At 45.4% G+C, this 24985-nt stretch overlaps 1 protein-coding gene across 20 annotated transcripts in view; it reads right to left on the reverse strand.

Moving 5' to 3' along the window:
• Positions 1-24985, reverse strand: part of SPIDR (scaffold protein involved in DNA repair) — a 283040-nt gene that overhangs the window by 9647 nt on the left and 248408 nt on the right. For all 20 annotated transcript variants that reach the window (XM_069599972.1, XM_069599975.1, XM_069599974.1 and 17 more), the window contains 5 exons: positions 10679-10763; positions 9595-9738; positions 9447-9506; positions 6974-7178; positions 5994-6140 (listed from right to left, as the gene is read on the reverse strand). In XM_069599972.1, coding sequence (XP_069456073.1) covers positions 5994-6140; positions 6974-7178; positions 9447-9506; positions 9595-9738; positions 10679-10763 — 641 coding nt within the window. The remainder of the gene's footprint in view (positions 1-5993; positions 6141-6973; positions 7179-9446; positions 9507-9594; positions 9739-10678; positions 10764-24985) is intronic.

A 24985-nucleotide genomic window follows, 5' to 3' on the forward strand; every position in this document is an offset into this window, starting at 1 on the left:
AAGTTAAGCCAGTAAAAGGCTGAAAGTTAAGCCAGTAAAAGCTCAAAGCACAGCCGGAAGGCGCGTCTTCACAGAGGGCAGAATCCAAGCTGAAGGGAGGGCTTCCAGCACAGAGACTCAATCACAGTTATGGTGTCTGCTAAATGAATTAAGAAAAAGAAGACTGCTACAAACCACAGTTCCTTTTATCTTAGGGTACCCGTGAGTGCTAACAATATTTACAATTACATGGGATTAAGCAATTTCCTTCCAATTACAGAACACAACTCGAGCTGAGGAAATATATTTTGTCTGGGGTCTTCATACCACTGGCAACCCCCTTGTGGCAAGCAGGAGATGGCTGGATCTGGGTTTGATCCCTGGCTCCCAGTGTGCATAAAAGTTATGTCCACACTATACTATGGCTTATTGAATGTGCAACAAATGCATACTGTCTAAAAAACCTTAATTAAAGAATACTTAATTGCTAAATTACACTAACCGTCATCTGAGCCTTCAGCAAGCTGAAATCTTTTTGTAATAGTAGCATCAAAGATCACTGATCACAGATCACCATGACAAATATAACCATAATGAAAAAAATTGAAATACTGCATGAATTACCAAAATGTGACACCAAAACATGAAGTGAGCTACTGAAAAAACAGCAGGGATAGACTTGCTTGATACACAGCTGCCACAAACCTTCAATTTGTAAAAACCATAGTATCTACCAAGCACTATAAAATGAAGTAAGCCTGTATTAAAGAAATTAAATCAATAATTCATAACTTTCCAAAACAAAGCACCAGGCCCAGAGGAGTTCATTGATCAATTCGAGCAAACATTTAAGAAAGAAATTATACCAATCCTGTGCAGTTCCCTCCAGAAGACAGTAGCAGAGGGAGTACTTCTCAACTCATCCCCTAACAACAACATGCACCTAATTCCAAACCCAGATAAAGACACTACCTGAAAGGACAACTACAGACCAGGATCTCTCATGAACAGAGCTGTAAAAGGCCTCAGCAAGATATTAGCCATCTAATCCAACTACATTTAAAAAAAGGATTATACCATGACCAAACGGGACTTATTCCAGGTTAATAAGCCGATTCAATATTTTAAAAAATAAACTACTGTAATTTATCACAGGGCTTCCCTGGAGGCTCAGCACTAAAGAATATACCCCAGTGCAGGAGACATGGGTTCAATCCTTGGGTCAGGAAGATCCCCTGAAGAAGGAAATGGAAACCCACTTCAGTATTCTTACAAGGAAATTCCATGGACAGAGGAGCCTGGTGGGATACAGTCCATGGGGTCATAAAGAATCAGACATGACTTACTGACTAAATAACAACAACAACAGTCTATCATATCAACAGAATAAAGAAGAAAAATCATATGATCATATCAATGGCTGTAGAAAAGCCACTTGACAAAATCCAATACCCAGTGATGATAAAAACTCTCATTAATCTAGGAATAGAGGAAGTTTTCTCACCTTGGTAAAGAACATTTATTAAAAGCCTACAGTTGGAATAAACCAATAAAGAAGTTCTGTGATTTAGGAAAGGATGACCCTAAAGGATTAATACAGAGGAGGCCTAGATGACAGCTGACAGCAGAGCAACCAGTCAAGGAAGGTTCAGAGGGACAGAAGGCCCTAGGAGAGAAATTACACAGGAAAAGGATGGCTCCAAAGATCTGTCACCATTTTTGAGGATTTGGAAAATAATTAAGAGTGTAGAGCAGGCAGTGTAAGTAAAACAAAATTCAACACAAAACTCCATGAAAAGAATCACACAAGAAAGGAAATAGAGTATGTACTAGTTTCCTGTTCAGCGAAAAATATTTACATAATCATTATAATAAAAATACCATTTACTGTTTTTCATCTATGAGGATCAACCTGCAGACAAAGGGCAAAGCTTTACAGCTCTAGAACGGAACATTATCGATCTTAATAATCAGCACTGACTGGAGGGGAAGTAAGAGACCGGAACATTATTTCCCTTCAATATATGGAATAAAGAGATATTATCTTTAGCTGAAAAAACAACGAACACTCAAAACCCTGACAGCTGACATCACTGACTAATGGTGGGAAAGGTGGTGCTTTCTCCTCGAGATCAGGAACTGGGCAAGGAGGTCTCTCTCATCACTTCTCTTCAATCTGGTGCTGGGAGTCCAGCTAAGATGAGAAACCCAGAAAAAGAAATAAAATGGATAGAGACTGGGAGTGAAGAAAAACGTGTCCTTGTTCACAAGTGACAGTTTCCTATATAGACTACCTCAAAGAATCAATAAGAAAAAATCTAGCACTACAAAATGATTGCAGCTAGGTTGTAGGATACAAAGTTAAAATACAAAAGTCAATAGCTTTCCTATCCACTAACAATGAACAAGTGAAGTTTTAAATTAAAAACACAATACCATTTATATTAGCTAAAATAAATGAAATACTTAGGTATAAGTGTAGTAAAATACACACAGATCTATATGAGAAAAACTATAACACTGCTGAAATACATCAAAGATCAAAATTATGAGAGAGGTATTCCATGTTCACATACAGGAAGACTGAACACTGTTAAGATGTACATTTTTCCTAAGGTGCACTACAGATTCAACACGATTCTAATCAAAAGCACAGCAAGTCACTTTGTGGATACCATAAGCCAAGTTTCAAGCTTACACAGGAGGCAGAAAGGCCTAGAGTAGGCAAGACAATACTGGAGGAGAATGGAGCTGGAGGACAGACACACAACAGAGCCACCGTCATCAAGACAGCATCCTACCCTCAAAAGAAAAAACCAAGGCAACAGACCAGAGAGCCCAGAAACACACCCACATGAACACAGTCAACTGATCTGACATTTCAACAGAGAAAAGACAGTGTTTCCAATAGTGTTACAACAACTGACAAACACCTGGGGAAAAAATGAATCTAGAAAAAGAGCTGACCTCTTTTACAAAATTTAACTCAAAATGGATTGTATACTTAAGTGTAAAAAGCAAAACCATAAAATTCCTAGAAGAAAACAGGAGAAAAATCTGGGTGACCTTAGTCTGGCAATGAGTTTTTAAATACAACACCAAAACCACAGTTCATGGGGAAAAATAAGTCTATGTCGGACTTCATTAAAATTAAAACTGGTCCACAAAAGACACTGTTAAGAGATGAGATGCCATAGATGGGAAAAGATATTTGCAAAACACCTATCTAGGACAGGACTGCTATCCAAAATACATGAAAAACTCAAAAAACTCAATAAGAAAGTGAACAACCCGAATAAAAATGGACCAAAGCCCCTGGCAGACACCTCAACACAGAAGATATACAGATGTCAAATAAACATAGGAATGATGCTCCATAGAAAATGCTGTCAGAAAAATGCAAACTGAATCAGCAACCTGACACCAGCACACACCTGTGAAAATGACGGACGATCTACAACCTGAGAATACCCAGTGCTGGGAGGACGGAGCAGGGGGATGTCACCTGTCACAGCTCTGCTCTGGGAGCGCGAGGCAGCCTGTGTCGGCCCAGGGTCACTCCACGGGCACTGCTGGCCAGAGCCCCTCCACCAACACTGCTCCTCTCCAGACAGGTCACAGTGGACACCTGATCTCCCTCATCTTGGGCTGTACCTCCCAACAGTCCCTTTGGTCACCACATCTGGACATGGGATGTTCAGTGTCAGCCTCATGTCCTGCCCTCTGGAGGGTCACTTCCTACAGATGCCTCCCCATCACGCGTGGAGGGAGCACAGCTTATGCTGCTGCTGTTTGTGATTGTGGCCCACATGAAAACTATGTCAGACATCAGGAATACACCCAAAGAACAGGAAGTAGATGTCCACCCAAGGACCTTACATGAAAATTCACAGAAGCATGAATTATAGGATCAAAAAAGAGTGCATCAACTGATGAACGGATAAATAAAACAGGGTCTGTCCATATGATGGACTATTCAGCCCCAGAAAGGAACAAAGCCTGAGAAACGCCTTGAAAATGTCCTGCTGAGTGCCAGCAGCCAGAAACCAAGGAGCACACACTGTATGATTCATTCACATGAGTGTCCATGAGGCAGGAGGCAGAGGAACGGGAGCCAGGGGCTGGGAGGGGACGGGACGTGAGTGCTGACAGACACGGGTTTCTCTCTGGAGCTAGTTAGTGGCGATGGCTGCACGACTGTATGAACACACTACAATGAGTTGCACGCTTCAAAAAGGTGAGTTTCTGCTCAATGACACTGTGATTGAGAACCAGACTGCCACTGTTTTCAAAGCCAGTGAGACGACAAAAGCCAAAACATAAACGAGGAGGTGGTTGCACAATACTGTAAATGGGCTGCCACCAAATCTCTCTTGAAATGGTTAAATTTCAAGTGAAATGGTTAAATTTCAAGTGAGTTTTGTAAATCTCACTGGAAATGACTATTTCTTTAAAATATGAGGTTCTTTAGGAAAGGCAAGTCTGTCTCACCACTGTCTGCATGCTCCTGGTCTGCATCTCTATGCTTCTTACTCTCTGGCTGCAGGTAAGAGTGGTCTGGCTCCAAACCCTTCTCAGGAAGCCAGCTCTTCAAGTACATTTTCTCATAAAATGCGGGAGGGGTTTGGGGGTGGGAACTGTCACCTGGAGTCACGCCCTCCTCCTTCCACTGGCTCTGAGCCTGGATGACCTACCCTGGGAGACATGAGGGGATGGGAGCCTGGAGAGCACAGGCTGTGGACAGGCTGTGCGGCTCTGCAGAGTCCGGCCTTCACGCCTGTCCACCGGCCCGCCCAGCCTCCAGACTCTCAGCCAGCCTCCCCTGTGCTCCTCCCAGCAGCCAACAGCCAGCCCCCATTTTACTCCAGAGTCGACCTGTGGTGCTGAAAACAGGGCTTCATCTAAGATAAAAACCTGACTGTTCTACTCCATTAGCACAGCTGGGACAGCAGAACAGGACAGGGCCAGCTGGCCACCTTGGCCCCTCTCCTCCAGCACATGGAGCTTGCGCAGCTGTCCGGGGTTTCCCACGTGCCCTCCCACCTTTCTGAAAGGTCTGCACCAGCTCTGCCTGGGCAGGGATGGCAGTCTGGGCCCCATCCCTGCTGTCGCTGGCTCCAGCCCCCGAGCCCCCAGTCAGCCTCCTGCCTGCGGCAGTGGGAGCACGGAACATCGGCTTCCCTGTCAGCCCACGTACTCCTCAACCAGCCTCTGAGGTCAGTCCTGCCATCCTTGGAGCAGAGACGAGAGAGTGGGGGCAAGAAGAGACCCAGCTGAAGGCTGGAGCCATACTTCTTCAAGTCCACGAGCCTGAGGAGCTACATCTCTGCGGGAACACTAGGGTAAAGGGAATGCACTGAAGGAAAACACAATGGACTCGTGCTCAGCCTCACAATCACACAGGGGACTTGGGCTCAAGCAACAGTGGGGTCACAGCCTTTGCTGTTCATAAAAAGCACATGGGGTTTGGGGGTCGAGTGGCCCTGGGTGGAGGACACAGGCCCTTGACGTACGTGTGGAATCTCTATACTTTCTGGAAACTGACTACCACGGTGCTGTCACAGATCACTGTTCCCTGCGTGTTGGGTCTTCTGACCGAACCCTCCCTCACATCCGCCTCCGCCCTGAATCCCCCCACTCCCAACTGCCACCCCCTCCACACACACCTCTGCCACCTCCTCCCACTCCGGAGCTTACCCACCCTGCCTCGTCAGCAGCCGGGGCAAGTCCTGCTCGCCCCCCGACCCCCACCTCACCTGATGGGCTCACCCTCCCCTCCCCCTCGGCTCAGGGCTCCTGTCTGTGCCCCACAGGGAGGGCCTGGGACAGGCACTCGGAGCCCCAGAGGCTGCCAACCTGGCTCTGCTTGTGTCTGAAAGGCCGGCATCTTTTCATTTTGTTCCTCATGTACCCTATGTCAGGTACTCAAACACTCACTGAATAAACAACAAACACAAAGTGAGTGGGATAGTTAAGAAAATACAAATCTCTCTTCCATCAAGATGGATACATACCTCGGATGCTGCAAATGGAGTTGACCCGAGTGCCAGGGCCCAGCTCATCCAGACGCAGGGGGCCTGACAGCTCCCCGGCACCCACGGTCACACCCTCATGGGGTTTCAGAGGCAGGAGGACAGTTCGGCCAACACAGACAATCTGACCTGCCAACAGAGATGCTTTGGATTACTGCAGTTCCAGGTTTGAAACTAGCAAGTTCTCCTGCCAGGAGAGACGCATCCTTTGCCAGTCTCCTGGCAGTTAGGTGCAGAAGGGGTGGTCAGGGGCACTGGTGTGGGCCCCTGTGTGTCCAGGGACACAGTCTGTGCAGAAAGGAAGCCAGAGCTGTAAACACAAACAAACATCGGTTCACATTTGATGCAGAAAGACCAACTTCATGTCACGTAGCTTCAACACTGAAAATACACTGTCCAGGCAGGGTCCTACTGTGGTTCCTAGAAAGAGTGCTGACGGGTATAAGCACACAGTCAGGTCTCCGTACCTACAGGCTCCACACCTGCAGACTCCAGCCAGCTCAGATGCAGACAACCGTGGGTGGAAAACACTTAGGGAAAGTTCCAGAAAGCAAAATGTGGATTTGCTGCACATCAACCACTATTTACACAGCCTGACATGGCACGAGGTACATGTTTTACAGGGTTTACATGGTAAGAATATGTATGTAGTTCACATGCAAACACCACCTTTCTCTAGACAGAGACTTGGTGCTGCAGAGGGTGGACACAGAAGGATGGACATAAATGCTTGAGCTCTCTGTTTGTTTTACCAAAGCGGTGCGCTAGGCAGCAGCTTTGTTACTTCTGTGCCCATAAAGCGTGACCCCAAAAGACCCTCCCCAGTAACCCCAGCATCACCCCTGCATGCCAGCACCACAGGTGGGGCTTTATTCTGTCTAGGCAGCTGTCACAGGGGCCTGGTCTGCAGGGAACTCCGGGCGGGGGGACAGACCAGCGCTTTCAGTAAGAGGAAGGCATACCCTGGTCTCGGAGAGCGTCCCGGAAGAGGAAGCTCTGGGAGGTGGTCTCGCAGAGAGCATCCCGGACTTCCTGGTCCAGCAGGCATGAGGTGGCCACACGCACAGGAACAGTCCTGGGGAGGCCTGAGTCCTCGTCCAGTGTCTGCAGAGTAATGTCAGTCACCACCAGCCACATCTCCCTCGGCTCCAGAAACAAACTGTCTGCCTAGAATTCAAAGTCACGGACAAGGCTATTAACCTGGTAGCTCTTCTTAAATCCAAAATTATTTTTAAAGGCGATAATCTTAGATGATTATTATTAACACTAATATTTCTGATATCATTTCAATCAGTATTTCCACAGATGCAACGGCCTTTGCATATGTGGTCTTCAGCACGCCGGACATGGCCAAGCCCAGTAAGCTCCAGCCCTGTTGCTATGCTAAGGGCCAATGGCTGGGGGGAGGCCTGCCCCTCCCTGGCTCCTCTCTCCCAGTCCTCTGACCAAAGAGGAAGAAGCCACGCACTTCCTCCCAATCCCACGTCCACAGGGTGAGGATGTGAGTCATCACACTGGCTTCCACGAAGCACACACACTCTTCTCTCCTGCAAGATCTAAGTGTCCCAAGGATGAGGAAGTGTTATGAATGAAATGCTCATACCCCTGACCCCACGGATGCACATGGTGAATCCTCCACTCCAGTGCAACGGTCATGGATGCAGGGCCTTCGGGAGGTGGCTAGGACACAACTACATCACAGTCTTCTGCCATTAGGACTCAGCAGGCACACATGGGGACAAGGATCTCACTGGAAATACCCCTGGGGTCAGCAGGGCCAGGCTATGAGAAGCTGGTTGGCGTGAGGGTCAGGGTGCTGCTGGCATGGATGGTGTGGTCAGGCTGACGATCCCACATGGCTGGTGGACATGACTGGGCAAAGACGGTGACCGGCAAGGTCAGGAGCTGTGAGCTGAGTGGAGGAGGTGGTTCACATGGTTGGGAGGTTGATTACATATAAGAAATTAGAGAAGTTTATACTGAGGAAAGTGAGAGCCAGGTTTCTCAGAGCTGGATGAGGGAGTTATTAATACGGAAGTGAGGAAATCTAGAGTCAGTGTTATGGCCTAGAGTTGGAAGTACTGGTAGAAGACGATGAGTTTTAGGTAGAGACAGATGTAAAGAAAGAACAGACGTGGAGCGGTAGGTACATGGGCATGACTATACACGCATACTTCCTTCTTCCATCTGCCGAGATGGCCCAGCAGCAATGAGCCCACCAAGGACCCAGATCTTGGCTTCTAAATGCCATTCTTCACTAAAATCAACCAGGGCTCCTTAGCAGACAGCTGACTTCAGAGCAGAGGAGACACAAGATGAGTCTGAAGCATCTTATTTTTGCAGAAAGTAAGGGAGCCCTGGAGGAGTGATGGGGCCATGTCCAAAGGACACAGGAGCTGGCTTGAATCTGGGGAGACGTAAGCACTGGAATAAGTGACAGCTACAGATAACAACCCAATGAATAAAAATTCAATCTACTGGTTCAAGCTGAGATAAATGACTGAATGCATAAATAAATCAGGGAAATAAAAGTTCCTAAGTATAGCCAATGCCAACTAATAAATGTAGAAAAATGCTGGAATTAGAAAATTATCATTTAGCTACTATCAGAGTAATAATTCAAGCAAGATTCATATAGCTGTTACAATGAATGGGTAGAAGTTTTATAAGAAACAGGATAATAAAACAGTCTTAAGCTATCTTCCTACAAAACATCTGTTACACAGTTATTAAGCAATAAGTATGGAATATTTGTTAGTTAACTGTAGAGTGGAGAAGCCTGGAAAACAGCATCTTAATCAACTGGTATCATATCACAGCACTGGGACAGCTCCACTGTGTGCCCCTGGTATGAACACAGTATTTTTATGTGGCATAATCACAGATCTCTTTGTGACCTGGTAAATCTAAATGGAGGGGCATTCTGTTAAGAAATCAACCTCTTCCTCAAAAATGACAAGATCATAAAAGATAAGAAAGATAAAGAAACATTCCATCTGAAGGAGACAGAAGGGACAGGACCCCAAGGTCCCGCACATAGCCTTGCACTGGACGGAGGAGTTCATCTTAGCAAATGGTCAGTTTCTCAGGAAGGGCAAGGATTTCCACAGACCAGCTAAAGGTGGCAGTGCATCTGAACACTCCTTCCCCCTCCACCTCTGGTCCAGCTGCAGGGCTGTGGGCAGGAGCCAGTGAGTGACAGCCACGAGGCTGCTGCTCGCATCCTGAGAGCACACTCTGCTGGCTTCACACCCGGGACTTCATGAGAGGCCGCAGCCCCAACTGCACAAGCAGTGTGCTTACCGCCATGTCAGTGTGGATCGTGCATAACTGGCATTCAACAATGCTTTTCTGTTTGGGTACTCCACCCATTTCTGAGGGAGATTATCCTTTGATAAGCTGTACAACATGTGAAGAGAAAGAGAGATGGATCACCTGTGGTCTCCGGTAAATCACTCTGGCACAGAAGCTGCAATGGGTACAGAGGCCATCCGCCTGGAACGTATTGAAAACAGTGCGTAAGTCTCCCCAAGCCCACACACAGAGCAAAGCGACAGAGGTCCGGTACACACAAAGGCACCACCTGCATAATTTCTTTTAAGAAGCGGGGAGTCGGTGGCTGGTAAAGTTCTGCAACGGGGTCATCTTCAATTACATCAATCTGCCCCAAGTCTGGATGAGCGCTGAGGATGTAACAGAAGCTAGGAGGAGGCAGATGAGTTTTCTCCTGTTTAAAATGAAGACAAAAGTAGAACGTGAAGGCGCTGCTTAAAGACTCAAATGCACTATTAACATAAATTGACTCTTCAACAGAGCCGTCTCTGCTCACAGATGCAGACTGACTCTCTCCAAGGGTCTTTACTGATGGGCTTGTTTCTCTCTGGACCCAGCATGAGAGTTTCTGTGCTCCTGAATTTATCACCAATTCAAGATGTCATTCTAGAAATTCAATCTCCAGATGCCCTGAAGACTCCATTCACAAACTTCTTCCCTGTGAGGCATCTAGAAATGGCATCTCCGACTGGGCTGCTGCTCCAGCTCCAGAGAGAGCTACTGTGTCCACCTGTGCTAGAAGTCAGAACCACACAAAGGGGCCAGCTCTCAGCCTGGGGAGCCAAGGCCCGAAGCAGTAGCTGCCAGCAGGCTGGACAGGGTTCAGAGCAGGAAGGACAGATCCTCTTCCTCAATTTTGCTATCTGTGGGCAACTTGCTACCAAACACGACGTGAGGAAGAAGAGGGAGACTCCGAGCTGAGCTGAGCTAGTGGTTCGACCGATGTGCACAAATTCTGTGCACTGAGTCTCTGCTCTAACTGGTACTCAGTGGTGGTTCTACTACTGACTGGAAGGAGGCAGGGAAACCACCTGCTTCTTGTTGGGTGCGAGGCTGAGACCCTCAGTGTGCAGTGGCCCATGACAATGGGGGTGGAGAGAGGTCACCGTAAAGGAACCTCCGGAAGCACGCATGTGACATGGTAGACTAGGTAACCAGGCTCTGGCCTACAAGTAAGGCAGCAGTGTGACCTCTGTCCTGGCTCACACTCACTGGATCCAGGCTTCTCAGGGGGTGCACTGTGTGTTGGGGGTGCCTCAATGCCAGGCTAACCTCACAGGGTTTCTCAGGATGTGCACTGTTGTGGTGGGGTGGTGCCTCAATGCCGAGCTTACCTCAAAGGCTGTGCCAGGGCCTGTTGCTTTCAGAGCTGCCCGTGGAGGCCACATGGTGTCAATCAAACTAAAAAGCTCGGCCATCCTGAAGAAAGAAGAGATGCTGATCAGTGAGCCGGTCAGATGCAGGCTGAACACCAAGAAGCCAACATTCAGAATATGCAATGAAGTCAGGGGTGCACAGACAGACAGACAGACCTTGCAACCTGGAATGTGTAAGCACAGGAAAGAGACTGTTCACTAAATTATCATGCATTTGATATGTCTGGAAAAAATTCTAATTCAAAAAGACACATGCACCCCAACTTTCATAGCAGCACTATTCACAACAGCCAGGACATGGAGGCAACCTACATGTCCACCGACAGAGGAGTGGATACAGAAGACGTGGTGCATATATACAATGGAACACTGCTGCTGCTGCTGAATCACTTCAGTCGTGTCTGACTCTGTGCGACCCCACAGACGGCAGCCCACCAGGCTCCCCCGTCCCTGGGATTCTCCAGGCAAGAACAATGGAGTGGGTTGCCATTGCCTTCTCCAACGCACGAAAGTGAAAAGTGAAACTGAAGTCGCTCAGTTGTGTCTAACTCTTCCCGACCCCATGAACTGCAGCCTACCAGGTTCATCCGTCCATGGGATTTTCCAGGCAAGAGTACTGGAGTGGGGTGCCATTACCTTCTCCGACAATGGAATACTACTCAACCACAAAAAAGAATGAAATAATGCCATTCGCAGCAACGTGGATGGATCCAGAAATTATACTAAGTGAAGGAAGTCAGAAACAGAAAGACAAATATCATATGATATCACTTATATGTGGAATCTTAAGAAAATGATACAAATGAACTTATTTACAGAACAGAAACAGACTCACAGATGTAAGCAACAAACTGATGGTTACCAGACTGGAAAGGCAGTGGGGCTGGGATATATTAGGGCTTTGGGATTAACAGATACATAGCACTGTATATAAAACAGATAAATAGTAAGAACCTACTGTATACGATATGAAAATACAAGCAATAAATTGTAATGATTGATAATGGAAAAGAAACTGAAAAAGAATATATATATATGCATGTATGTATAACTGAATCACTTTGCTATCCATCTGAAACCATGTAAATCAACTATACTTCAATAAAAAAATACACAAAATTATGATGTATCTGCACAATGAAATATGATACAGCTTTTGAAACATTTACACAGAAACTATGGACATGGAAAGATATTCATGATACCTTGCTAAGTGAAAAGCAGACAACAAATTATAACATCTCTCTCTGAAAGAGTAAAAAAAAATATTTTTAGTGGTTATCCGAGTAGAATTTAAAGGTGACGTTTATTTTCTTCTTTTCGTTTAAGCGTTTCCTGTATTTTTCAAAATCAGACACGTGTTACTCACAGAACAAGAAAAATTATCTAAAATAAAGAATATAGTCAGACACAAAAAGACAAATAGTGTGTGATTCCGTTTATATGAGATCGCCAACCAGACCAATTCATAGACAGAAGGTAGAGGGTGGCTGTCAGGGGCTGGGAAGCCCCGGTTCAGGGGACAGAGCTTCGCTTCACAAGGGTGATGGGTTCTGGGACATGCTGGTATGATGGCTGCAGAGCACTGTGAATGTGCTTCCTGCTACCTAAAAACTGTTAAGATGGAAACTTTTACATTATGTGCATTTTACCAGTTTTTAAAATGCCGTTTTAGTTGAAAGAAAAAACCAAACTATGTATCTCAAAGGCTTCTTAGATTTTGCCCTAATTCTCAACAGTGTTAATAGATAATAACGTTGTTTACGTTATTAAAAGCTTGTGGCCTTAACAATTAATATTACACATTCTTATTGTTCTCAACATTTAATAGCATGTACTATTTTAAGTGCTTAGGATCCAGCAGTTAAACTCAGAGTTGAGAATGAGGGCCTTGGCATCACAGAGAACAAGACTCAAAGCTTCCCTGCTGTCTTCTGGCCCCTCGCATGGATCACAGCAGAAATGCGGCATACAGGGCGGGGTCTGCAGCCAACACCAACACTCTGGGTCCAAATGAAGAACAAAGCAGCAAGTAAATGGGGACATGCTGGTGAAAAGTCACTCTCCCCTTCTCCTGGCAGCGGCTGTTTGTATAGGTGATCGGACAGAGCTGGGTGACTGACCAGGGCCAGCTGAGGTTGAGAGGCGGCCACTGGATGCTGGGGGCCCCCTAGAAGCTGGGGGCTGGTGGGCCCGCTGCGCCTGTCTGCCCACTTCTGCCCCTCCTCCTTCCACACAGCTCCCTGAGGGATGGGCACCAAAGTGCTAGCCCAGTTGAGGCTTAGAGACTCGGTGAGGGAGTAACCAGCATTCACACAGTCTCGTGCACTGACACAACCTCAGAGAACCCTGTATAAACAGAGTCATGTGGTGCCTGGTGTGTTCGGCTCGGCTTCCGTCACTCAGCACAGTGGCCTCAAGATCCACCCAGGCTGCAGTGGCACCAGCAGCTTGCTGCTTTTACCGCTGAGCGCTGTCCATGGTGTGGATGTGTTTACCATTCATCTCTGAGGGACACAGGGGTTCTTTCCAGTCTGGGGCTACTAAAAACACTTGGCACAGAACTTTATGGGAATGCTGATGTTCTTTTCTCCAGATAAATGCCCAGCGGTGCAACTGCTTGGGTAAGTATGTTCAGGTTTTAAAGGGACTGCCAACTCTGTTCCTGTGTTCCTGCAGGGGACCACACCACCCTACAGCCCCATCAGCAACATACGAGACAGTTTATTCACAGCCTCACTAGCATCCAAGGTTGTCACTGTTTCTCATTTCAGTTGTTCTGACAGGAGTGTGGTAATATTCACATCACTCATGCTGTGCTTCTGCCTAAGGACAGTGACGTTAAACATCTTTCTGGGCGTTTATCTGCCACATGATGTCCTCTTTGGAAATGTCTCTTCATGTCCTTTGCCCATTTTCTAATTGGACTGAGTGTGTGTATGTTTACTGCTGAGTCTTGAGATTTCATTATATAGTCTAAGATATAAGATTTACAAATATTTTCCCATGGTCTGTAGCTTATCTTTTCATTCTCTTAACACAATCTTTTGCAGAGCAAAAGATTTTCATTTTGATAAAGTCCAACTTACTGATTTTTTTCCTTTCGTGGATCACACTTTAGGTGTTTATCTCAGAACTCTTTTCTTAGTAGGTCCCAATGGTTTTCTACTAAAAACTTTACAGTTTTATGTGTTATATTTAAACCTAAAATATTTTGTGAGGTATGAGATTGAGGTTGAGATTAATTTTTTGCCCATCCATGGGCAATGAGCTGAGACCATCCTTCCTTCACTGAATGGCTTTATTTGCGCTTGGTCAGGAGTCATGTGGTCAGGAGTCACAGCCCTTCCTAGGTTCTCTCCACTGACCAGTCATGCCTCCACCAATGCAGCAGTTTCTTGTAGCCATTTAATAAGTTCTGAAATTGGGTACCATTCCTCCCACTCTATTCCTTTTCAAAGTGGTTTTTATCTATTCTGGTTCCTCTTCATTTCCAAATAAAGTCTGGAATAGGCCTAGACTGCTGCTGCTGCTCCTAAGTCGCTTCAGTCGTGTCCGACTCTGTGCGACCCCAGAGACAGCAGTCCACCAGGCTCCCCCGTCCCTGGGATTCTCCAAGTAAGAATACTGGAGTGGATTGCCATTTCCTTCTCCAATGCATGAAAGTGAAAAGTCAAAGTGAAGTCGCTCAGTCGTGTCCAACTCTTAGTGACCTCATAGACTTCAGCCTACCAGGCTCCTCCATCCATGGGATTTGCCAGGCAAGAGTACTGGAGTGGGGTGCCATTGCCTTCTCCAAGGCCTAGACATATCTACACACTTTTTTGTTGGAACTTTAATGGGCATTGTGTCAAGCTGATCTACTCTTCTGGGAAGAAGTAGCATCTTTACGATGTTGAGTCTTTCAATCCATGAACGTGGCATGCGTTTATTTAGATATCCACTGATTCCTTTAATCAGTGTTTTGTAGTTTGCAGCATACAACTCCTGACATATTTCATTAGGGATATGCCTAAATACTCCTTTTTCAGCAACTGAAAATATTGTATTTTAAATTTTGGTTTCGAGAAGTTCACTGGAAATGTGACTGACTTTTGAATGTTAATCTTGTATGCTGGGCTTCTGCTAAACTGACTTACTCATTTTAGGAAACATTTTGTCTTTTGCAGATTCCTTGGGATTTCTGACACAGACCATCATGTCATCTCACAGTTTTATTTCTTCCTTTCTGATTCTTTTGTTTTGCCTTGCCTCACTGTGCTGGTCAGTCTGTTTAGTACTTTTAAAGCACTCTACCAGAATCTAACATTTAACTTCCACTTAAATATAAATATATAATCTAACGTTTAACTTCCACTTTTAAACACTCTGATATGAAAAAACCCTGAGAGGACATCAACTGTAGACAAGTTCTCTCATTGCTTTCCACTTTCTCCCTGCCCCTACTACATAATGAAACTACTCCAAGAAAGACCAGGCAAGGACAACAAAAACTACAAACCAGGTGAACTTGTGGAGGAAAGGCAAACATGCCGCTTGCCATTCTGTGCATGTGTGGCTGAAGCTAAACCCCTGGTTTTACCAACTGGACTGGTCATCTTGGTGAGTTAAAAAAGTGGTAAAATACTACTGAATGCTATATCCATGCAACAGAGCAGCAGGCCGCCATGAAAAGGGTGGAAGCCCTGATACATGATGCAACATGGATGGACCTCACGATCCACGGCCCCTCACGATCCACGGCCCCTCAGTATCCATGGTCCCTCACGATCCACGGCCCCTCACTATCCACGGCCCCTCACTATCCACGGCCCTTCACGATCCACGGCCCCTCACGATCCACGGCCCCTCACTATCCACAGTTCCTCACGATCCACGGCCCCTCACTATCCACGGCCCCTCACTATCCACAGCCCTTCACGATCCATGGCCCTTCACGATCCACGGCCCCTCACTATCCACGGTCCCTCACGATCCACGGTCCCTCACGATCCACGGCCCCTCACTATCCACAGTTCCTCACGATCCACGGCCCCTCACTATCCACGGCCCCTCACTATCCACGGCCCCTCACGATCCACGGCGCCTCACGATTCATGGTCCCTCACTATCCATGGTCCCTCACGATCCATGGCCCCTCACGATCCACGGCCCCTCACTATCCACGGTTCCTCACTATCACATGTTCAGTATGTGCAAACTCACAGGGACAGACAGCAGACGAACAGCTGAAGGGCCTGCTGACAGTGGTGGCGGTTGGGGGAAGGAGCGGCTGCTCATGGGGATGTGCCTCTTTGGGGGAGATTCCTGAATTAGAAATCAACTGTATTAGAAATCAGCTGTTCCTTAATTAGACAGTGATGGCATCAAGTCGGGCACTCTGACTTCAGAGACCATGCTCTACAAAGAACACCCCACAAACACCCGACAGGTGTGGGGATTACTAAACATATTCCAAGGTTAATTCAATGCATTTCAGGATGATATTTTTCAAATTATAGATAGAGATACTGAAATAACTAAGTGCTCAGAGGGTAGACTGACAAGGTTAAACAAAGCCACAAATAGACACTCCAGACAAGACAGCAGAGCTGTAAGACAGAGGAGCTGGTTTCCTCAGAAGCTAGTGAAAGGAAGAGAAAGAAGCCCAGAGAAGCTGGGAAAGAATCAGGGGACATGATCTCAATATAGAGGTGGAGATATGGCAACAGAACAATTTATGGTGACCGTGGTAACTGGTCACACAGTGGTGACCATTTCATGATGTATAAAAATATCAAATTACTATGTTGTACACTTGAAACTAATATAATATCGTATGTTAATCATAACTCAGTATAATTTTGTATGTTAAAAAAAAGAAGAAAAGAAATGCATACACATCTGAAATTAAGCCTTTTTTACTATTTCTTTGTACCATCACTTAAATTTATTATATAACCATGTAAGATAAATTTATAATTTTGGAATACCTCACATTTTGCAGGATATCTGCTAGTTATATTTTTTAAATGTCCTTCCTAATCTTAATTCTTTCTTCAAGATCTAGGATATAAAAATATTAACTAGAGCTTCCCTGGTGGTCCAGTGGTTAAGAATCCACTTTGCTAAATCTCTTCCAACTCATCTGTTATAGTTTTAATTCTTTATAAAGGCTACATGATATTGCACGATGTGGTGTATCAAAATTAATTCAGTATTTTCTCTGTTGATAAGCATTCATTAAAAAATGTCTTTATTGATACGTTGGTGGCATTTACAAGGGAACAGAATGAAATTTACATGCTCACTTTCATATTTTTAAGTTGGAACTGTAGTATTCAAACTGGTGAACAAATGCTAAACATGAGTTTATTTTCATAAACAAAGCTATAATTACTGATTAAAAAAAAAAAAGAATCCACTTTGCAATGCAGGGGACACAGATTCCAGCCCTGGCCAGGAGGACCCCACAGGCCACGGAGCAACTAAGCCCATGTGCACAACTACTGCGCCCATGCACTCTACAACCTGTTTGCCACAACAAGAGAAGTCACGGTAATGAGAAGTTTGAGCGCCACAATGACAAGTAGTCTCTGCTCGCTGTAACTAGGGAAAGCCCCACGCAGCAACAAAGGCCTAGAACAGCCAAAACACCAGGTAAATAAATAACCAGCGCAACTTTGGTGACTGAAGTAAAGTCTGATGCTATAAAGAACAATATTGCATAAGAACCTGGAATGTTAGGTCCATGAATCAAGGCAAATTGGAAGTAGTCAAACAAGATGGCAAGAGTGAACATTGACATTTTGGGAATCAGCAAACTAAAATGGACTGGAATGGGTGAATTTAACTCAGGTGACCACTGTATCTACTACTGTGGGCAAGAATTTCTTAGAAGAAAAGGAGTAGCCATCATAGTAAACAAAAGAGTCCAAAATGCAGTACTTGGATGTAGTCTCAAAAATGACAGAATGATCTCTGTTCATCTCCAAGGCAAACCATTCAATATCAGCATAATCCAAGTCTATGCCCTGACCAGTAATGCTGAAGAAGCTGAAGTTGAACGGTTCTATAAAGACCTACAAGACCTTCTAGAACTAACACCCCAAAACGATGTCCTTTTCATTATAGGGGACTGCAATGCCAAAGTAGGAAGTCAAGAGATATCTGGAGTAACAGGCAAATTTCACCTTGGAGTACAAAATGTAGCAGGGCAAACGCTAAAAGAGTTTTGCCAAGAAAATGGACTGGTCATAGCAAACACCCTCTTCCAACAACACAAGAGAAGACTCTACACATGGACATCACAGATGGTCAATACCGAAATCAGATTGATTATATTCTTTGCAGCCAAAGACAGAGAAGCTCTAGACAGTCAGCAAAAAGAAGACCAGGAGCTGACTGTGGCTCAGATCATGAACTCCCTTATTGCCAAATTCAGACTTAAACTGAAGAAAGTAGGGAAAACCACTAGACCATTCAGGTATGACCTAAATCAAATCCCTTATGATTATACAGTGGAAGAGACAAATAGATTCAAGGGAATAGATCTGATAGACTGAGTTCCTGAAGAACTATGGATGCATGTTTGTGACACTGTATAGGAGGCAGTGATCAAAACCATCCCCAACAAAAAGAAATGCAAAAAGGCAAAATAGTTGTCTGAGGAGACCTTAAAAATAGCTGACAAAAGAAGAGAAGTGAAAGGCAAAGGAGAAAAGGAAAGATATACCCATTTGAATGCAGAGTTCCAGAGAATAGCAAGGTGAGATAAGAAAGCCTGTGAAAATGCTGCAGTCAATATGCCAGCAAATTAGGAAAACTCAGCAGCGGCCACAGGACTGAAAAAGGTCAGTTTTCATTTCAATCCCAAAGAAAGGCAATGCCAAAGAATGTTCAAAGTACTGAACAATTGCACTCATCTGACACACTAGCAAAGTAATACTCAAAATTCTCCAAGTCAGGCTTCAACAGTACGTGAACCTCCAGATGTTCAAACTGGATTTAGAAAAGGCAGAGGAACCAGAGATCAAATTGCCAACATCCACTGGATCATCAAAAAAGCAAGAGAGTTCCAGAAAAAAACATCTATTTCTGCTTTATTGACTATACCAAAGCCTTTGACTATGGGGATCACAACAAACTGTGGAAAATTCTGAAAGAGATGGGAATACCAGACCACCTAACCTGCCTCCTGAGAAATCTCTATGCGGGTCAAAAAATAACAGTCACAACAGGACATGAAACAACAGACTGGTTCCAAATTGGAAAAGGAGTACGTCAAGGCTGTACATTGTCACCCTACTTACTTAACTTATATACAGAGTACATCATGAGAAATGCTGGGCTGAATGAAGCACAAGCTGGAATCAAGATTGCTGGGAGAAGTATCAGTAACCTCAGATATGCAGAAAGCATATGAAGAACTAAAGAGCCTCTTGAAAGTGAAAGAGGAGAGTGAAAAAGTTGCCTTAAAACTCAACATTCAGAAAACTAAGATCATGGCATCTGGTCCCATTTCTTCATGGCAAATAAATGGGGAAACAGTGAGAGACTTCATTTTTTTGGGCTCCAAAATCAGATGCAGATGGTGACTGCAGCCATGAAATTAAAAGACGCTTGCTCCTTGGAAGGAAAGTTATGACCAACCTAGACAGCATATTCAGAGAAGGCAATGGCAACCCACTCCAGTACTCTTGCCTGGAAAATCCCATGGACAGAGGAGCCTGGTAGGCTGCAGCCCATGGGGTCTCGAAGAGTCGGACACGACTGAGCGACTTCCCTTTCACTTTTCATTTTCATGCACTGGAGAACGAAATGGCAACCCTCTCCAGTGTTCTTGCCTGGAGAATCCCAGAGATGGGGGAACCTGGTGGGCTGCCGTCTATGGGGTTGCACAGAGTCGGACATGACTGAAGCGACTTAGCAGCAGCAGTAGCAGACAGCATATTAAAAAGCAAAGACATTACTTTGCCAACAAAGGTCTGTATAGCCAAAGCTCTGGTTTTTCCAGTGGTCATGTATGGGTATGGGAGTTGGACTATAAAGAAAACTGAGGACCGAAGAATTGATACTTTGAACTGTGGTGTTGGAGAAGACTCTTGAGAGTCCCTTGAACTGCTAGGAGACCAAACCAGTCTAACCTAAAGGAAATCAGTCCTGAATAATCATTGGAAGGACTGATGCTGAAGCTGAAACTCCAATACTTTGGCTACCTGATGTGAAAAACTGACTCATTGGAAAAGACCCTGATGCTGGGAAAGACTGCAGGCAGGAGGAGAAGTGGATGACAGAGGATGAAATGGTTGGAGGCATCACCGACTCGATGGACATGAGTTTGAGTAAGCTCCAGGAGCTGGTGATGGGCAGGGAAGCCTGGTGTGCTGCAATCCATGGGATTACAAAGAGTTGGACACGACTGAGCAAATGAACGGAACTGAACTGAGCACAAGTTTGTATAAAACAAGTACTTTGTGCATTTCTGTTCTACCTGGGCAGGAACTGCCACACACACACAGACACATACTCAGCGAGGGAAGTAAGGAATTCTTGCTGCAAGCTGCTGCTGTCGAGAACTGCAGACAGTTCTCAGGCTGGTCTCATGGCCCAGGAGGTCTTTATCACTTCAACAGTGTCACATGACCTACTTACCAGTGTGGAGGCAGGAACACTCACATTCCACACAAAAACTGTCAGCCCAGGTTTTCTGATAGATACATACACTAACATTACCAGTGCGCTCTCATATTTGAAACAAGCTAGCCTCTTCACAATCTACTCCATCACCACGAATTCACATACCACGTAGCTGCCCTGCACAGACTCGTCAGAAGACCCTCTGCTCTCCTGTGGGGATGGTCTACGTGGGCACAAGCAACAAATCAGCACAACCCTCTGCCAAGTGACTGGGCTCTGAGGACAAACATAAAACGGTAAAACTGCAAAGAAGACAGCAGAGGAAATCAGGGCTGCAGAGATCTTGGGGCATGGGGTGGTGCCTGGAAGCCCCAGCATGTTTTGTTCTTTGAATTTGGTGGTGGCATCCTGGGTAGCCCGACAGTTGTTCACTCTGCTCTGCACTCAGGAACGGCTCTCATGTCTGTCACATTTCCCCATAAACAAGGCTAAGTGAAAAGATCAGTAAAGGAGACACAGGGCACACACACGTGTCCGTTACTAGTGGTGGCAGAAACTGGAAAGGACACCGTCGGAAACAACAAAGAGAAAAGCAACCATTCTTCTTTGTTTATAGACAACTTTGTATTCGTGGAGAAAGATGTGGAGTAAATGCCCAGCGGAAAGGAGATGTTTAAATTTCCTTTTCTCGATGTATTAACAACCAGTGACAACAGCAGCTGTACCATGATCTCCCACAGATAATCCTGAGAGGCCTGGTCTGACGCTTCTCCAATATGTGGTCCAGCCCCAGGGCGCCCTTGGGACCACTCTCTCCACTGTCAGTGATTCCAGGCAGATGAGCAAAGTCTTTGGTTTAAAAAGAATAGTAATGAAAATGACTATACTATAATGAAAAATAGTAATGAAAATGTCCAGTTCTTAAAAGTCATATTTTCATTAGTAAGTGCCTAAACAGGGAAAAAAAAAAAATGTTGAAGTAAACCTGAGGCATTCAGTGCAATTATTTAGTATGTATCTGATGTTCCTCCTGTCATTCAAGATAATTCCAGCAGAGATGGCTCACCGCTGCTGTTTAACAAAAACAATGGAAAACACCAAGAATCTAAATTTACATCACTTCTGACAAGAAATGGTCAGACTTCTGATCTGAGCGCCAGGGATTACAACTATAAAGCAAATGAGAAATTTAACAGAAGTGAATTCCCCTGGAACTGGAAGTAACTACATGTAGGCCAGAGCACCAGAGATGCAGGCGCTGGCCTCTGGAGGACCAGGCTCCAGGCCCACCCCTGACCTGCAGCCAAGTTATTACTTAGTCTCAGGAGCTTCCGGGTCTTTACTTAAAAACACAGTAACATGACCTAATTTGCCAGTGGGCTGGAGAGTTGAAGGGAAAGAAAGAAGGACCACGGTGACGATGACACCTCTCTTCCCACTTCCAAGTGCTATATGGACAGACAGGCATTTTACTGCAAACAAAAAGATTTAAGGGGGTTCTACCTAAAATTATAATATGTAAGATTCTCCAAATTTGAGAAGGCACTTAATAAAAGCAAAATCAAGCATTTGTGTTTCATATTTGAGATGAACAAGGAACATCCCACCAAGCTTCTGAATTACATGGCCCAGTGCCCCACGATAAGGCCTGCTGCCACAGGTTATTATGCTGAGAGAGGAAGAGAAAGAACCATGTATATATTTTTTAATATTTAGTTTTATTTATTTGGCTGTGCCAAATCTTAGCTGCAGCACACGGATCTAGTTCCCTGACCAGAGATGGAATCCAGGCCCCTTGCCTTAGGAGTCTTAGCCACTGGACCACCAGGGAAGTCTCAAGAAAGAACCATGTTGGTATGTGAAATGTCCAGAACAAAAGCCAGTGCTCAGTGACCACTTCCCAATGATGCAGCCCCAGGAGCTGGGTGGGGGCCATGGTGGCCCCCACCCACCACCTCCCAGTTCTAAACAGAAGAGCTCTACGCAGATTTGTTATTAACACAGAGCTTGCTGTTTGGACTTCTATTTTTTAAAAGTTTGAAAGCTTTAAAACTGCTGGTTCCCTACAGGCAGAGCATTATGATTTTTGTGAGATGAGTGTGGGGAGAAGGGGAGTACTGAGATTTGTAGGAGAAGGAATGAATGAAAAAGCAAAACAATCCCGTCCACTGGCTGAATTCTAGACTTACTGTGCTGCAGGTAAATTCACTGGATAAATTACTAACCAGAGTTAGGCAGCAGATGTTTTTATGTTCCTGTATCAGCTGATCTTCCTGACTGGTCTCTTGGATTCCTGTTTTAGCTAAAATCTCTCTGTACTTTTAACTCCACTGGCTTCATTACCCCTTCTTGCCCCCTGTTATAATTAACAAGGCCAACTTGACTTCTAGTCTATCCTGGAAAAAAAAAAACCAAAATACTTTCAACCTCTAGTTATCATTCTTCTAAGTTACTCATCGTACTCTTCCCATTTTGTTTGTAAAAACAAGAAAAGAAAGAGTTAGATTAATGCTGACCAGAGCTCTACTTTTTAGTTAATTGGAAAAGAGAAAAAAGGAGGAGGAGCAAGGGCAGAACCACTACTATGGTGTTTTCAGGTGTGCAGAACCACTTCTGTGTGTGAACTCACGAAATCACAATCACCTGGGAAGGCAAGTGCTACCTCTCCTGCCTGATGCCTGAGGGGTCAGCCCCCAGTGCACTGACCGACGCCTGAGATGAGACTCACAAGACAGTGGTGCGGAGCCCTGCTCTCCCCTCCACTGCCTCTACTCAGACCAGTGTCGCCCCTGAAGCTTTGATTTTGCTAAGCAAGCCCTTGCATGAGTCAGGCCGTCACTGCCAAAATCACCCCAGTGAACTGGGTTTGACTGTGTCCCTCAAGTCACTGGGGGGAAGAGGGTGGAGCAAGGTGGGGGAGGTGTCTGAGCCACTTCTGAGATTGCTACTAACAATTCCTTTATGTTTTCAAATGGCCAAGAACTACTGTGACAGTCTGCTGTGGTTCAGACCTCATCATTTTAGTCGGGTTATCACTGCACCCTCTATTAATTGCTACAGAGGACATGTGGATAAGTAACACTTGGCTCCAGCAAGACAGTCTATTTTTGGTCAAGAGATAAGAGGAATGAACTTATGGGTGGGGACATGCCCTCCCATGGGTGTCTGCCATGAACTGGATGAACCTCACCAGCCACACCCTGAAAGCCTCTGGGTAAAGCCCCACCCGCTCCAGCAGAAACCTCCTTGGACTGTCAGTGCAGCCCCGCTGGCAGGTCCGCTTCCTGCCGACTGGACTGACTTCAGCCCTGCATCCACACTCAGCCGCCGTGTGACACGGACAGACGTGCAGAGGGCCCTCGGGGCAGAACTCCTGTATCTAACTGCCGACAGACAGGGCAAATTTCTTTTTATTGGATGGCTTTTTGAAGCACTACTAGGGCAGTGATCCTGACAGTGGTTAATGCTTGGCCTACACAGTTCAAACGCCTCTTTCAGGTGGTTTGTGGTTCTCTCTCCTCCTCTTCCTGTGATCAACCTGGTGGGTGTATGAGCCTTTCTGTAATCTGCCGGTTTTCCCCTTTGTCAATGTCTCCATAACTGGTTACACAGAGAGATATACAAGAGTTTTCTCTTCTTAAGGGTTGTTCACTGAATGATAAAGGTAATAAATGATTTAGAAGTGCCCAGTTTACTAAATAAATCTGTCCTAGTTTCCCAGAAATAATCTTTACGGTTCAAGTTCAATACTCGACATTTCCTCCTGAGCCCCTAACTCCCTAATTGGGTCTTTTTGAGTGATGTGAAATTATGCCTAGACATTTCATTTAGAAACTATTCTTCTCCAACTGGACTTATGACACATTTGTAGCTGTTTTCATAACACAGTGTACTTTTCGGGCAATGAATTCATTTATGTCCCTTTAAAAGAATGAGGTGAAATTCACATGATGCAGGATTAACCAAGTCACACAGCGTAGTTCACTGGCAGTGAGCACATTCACAACGTCGTCCAGTCCTGGAATACTGTCATTGTCCCAGGAAGACGCGGTGCCTACCAGCAGTCACCCCCTGCTCTCCTCCCGCCTGGCGAGCACCAACTTGCACTCTGTCCCCATGGGTTTCCTCTGTTTCATGCAAGTGGGACCCCACAGCGTGCATGCAGCCTTCTGCATGGACTCTCTTTACTCAGCATCGTGAGTGAAGAGAGAACACCCAAAGTGTTCTACGTGGGTCAGTCCTTCGTCTCTTTTGGCCAGTTTTTTGAGCATTCTTGGTTTTAGGATTTAGTACATTCTCTTTCAGTGACACTTTATTCTCCTGCCATTAACTGGGTGGTGAACCTACCAGGAACAATTTTTCAAAATGATGAAAGATTTCTTGAGTATGTCTCTTGAAAGAGGATTCCAACCACAGCAATGTGCAAACCCCAAGGGAAGTGTGTCTGTTTAAGAGGCAGCCATCTGAAGAGGGGAATCAAAGGAGGAAGTCATTGAGGCTTCTGTTCCCAGGAGAGCACTTACCAGACACGCTTTCTGCTGAAACAGCATCTGAGATGATGCCTCAACAACGGCCCCCAAGCCCCGTCCACTTGTGTGGACAGTTCCTAAAAGCTTCCTGTGCTGCCCCTCCATGCACCTGGTCATA

Source organism: Ovis canadensis, chromosome 9 (assembly GCF_042477335.2).
Source record: "Ovis canadensis isolate MfBH-ARS-UI-01 breed Bighorn chromosome 9, ARS-UI_OviCan_v2, whole genome shotgun sequence".
Taxonomy (NCBI): domain Eukaryota; kingdom Metazoa; phylum Chordata; class Mammalia; order Artiodactyla; family Bovidae; genus Ovis; species Ovis canadensis.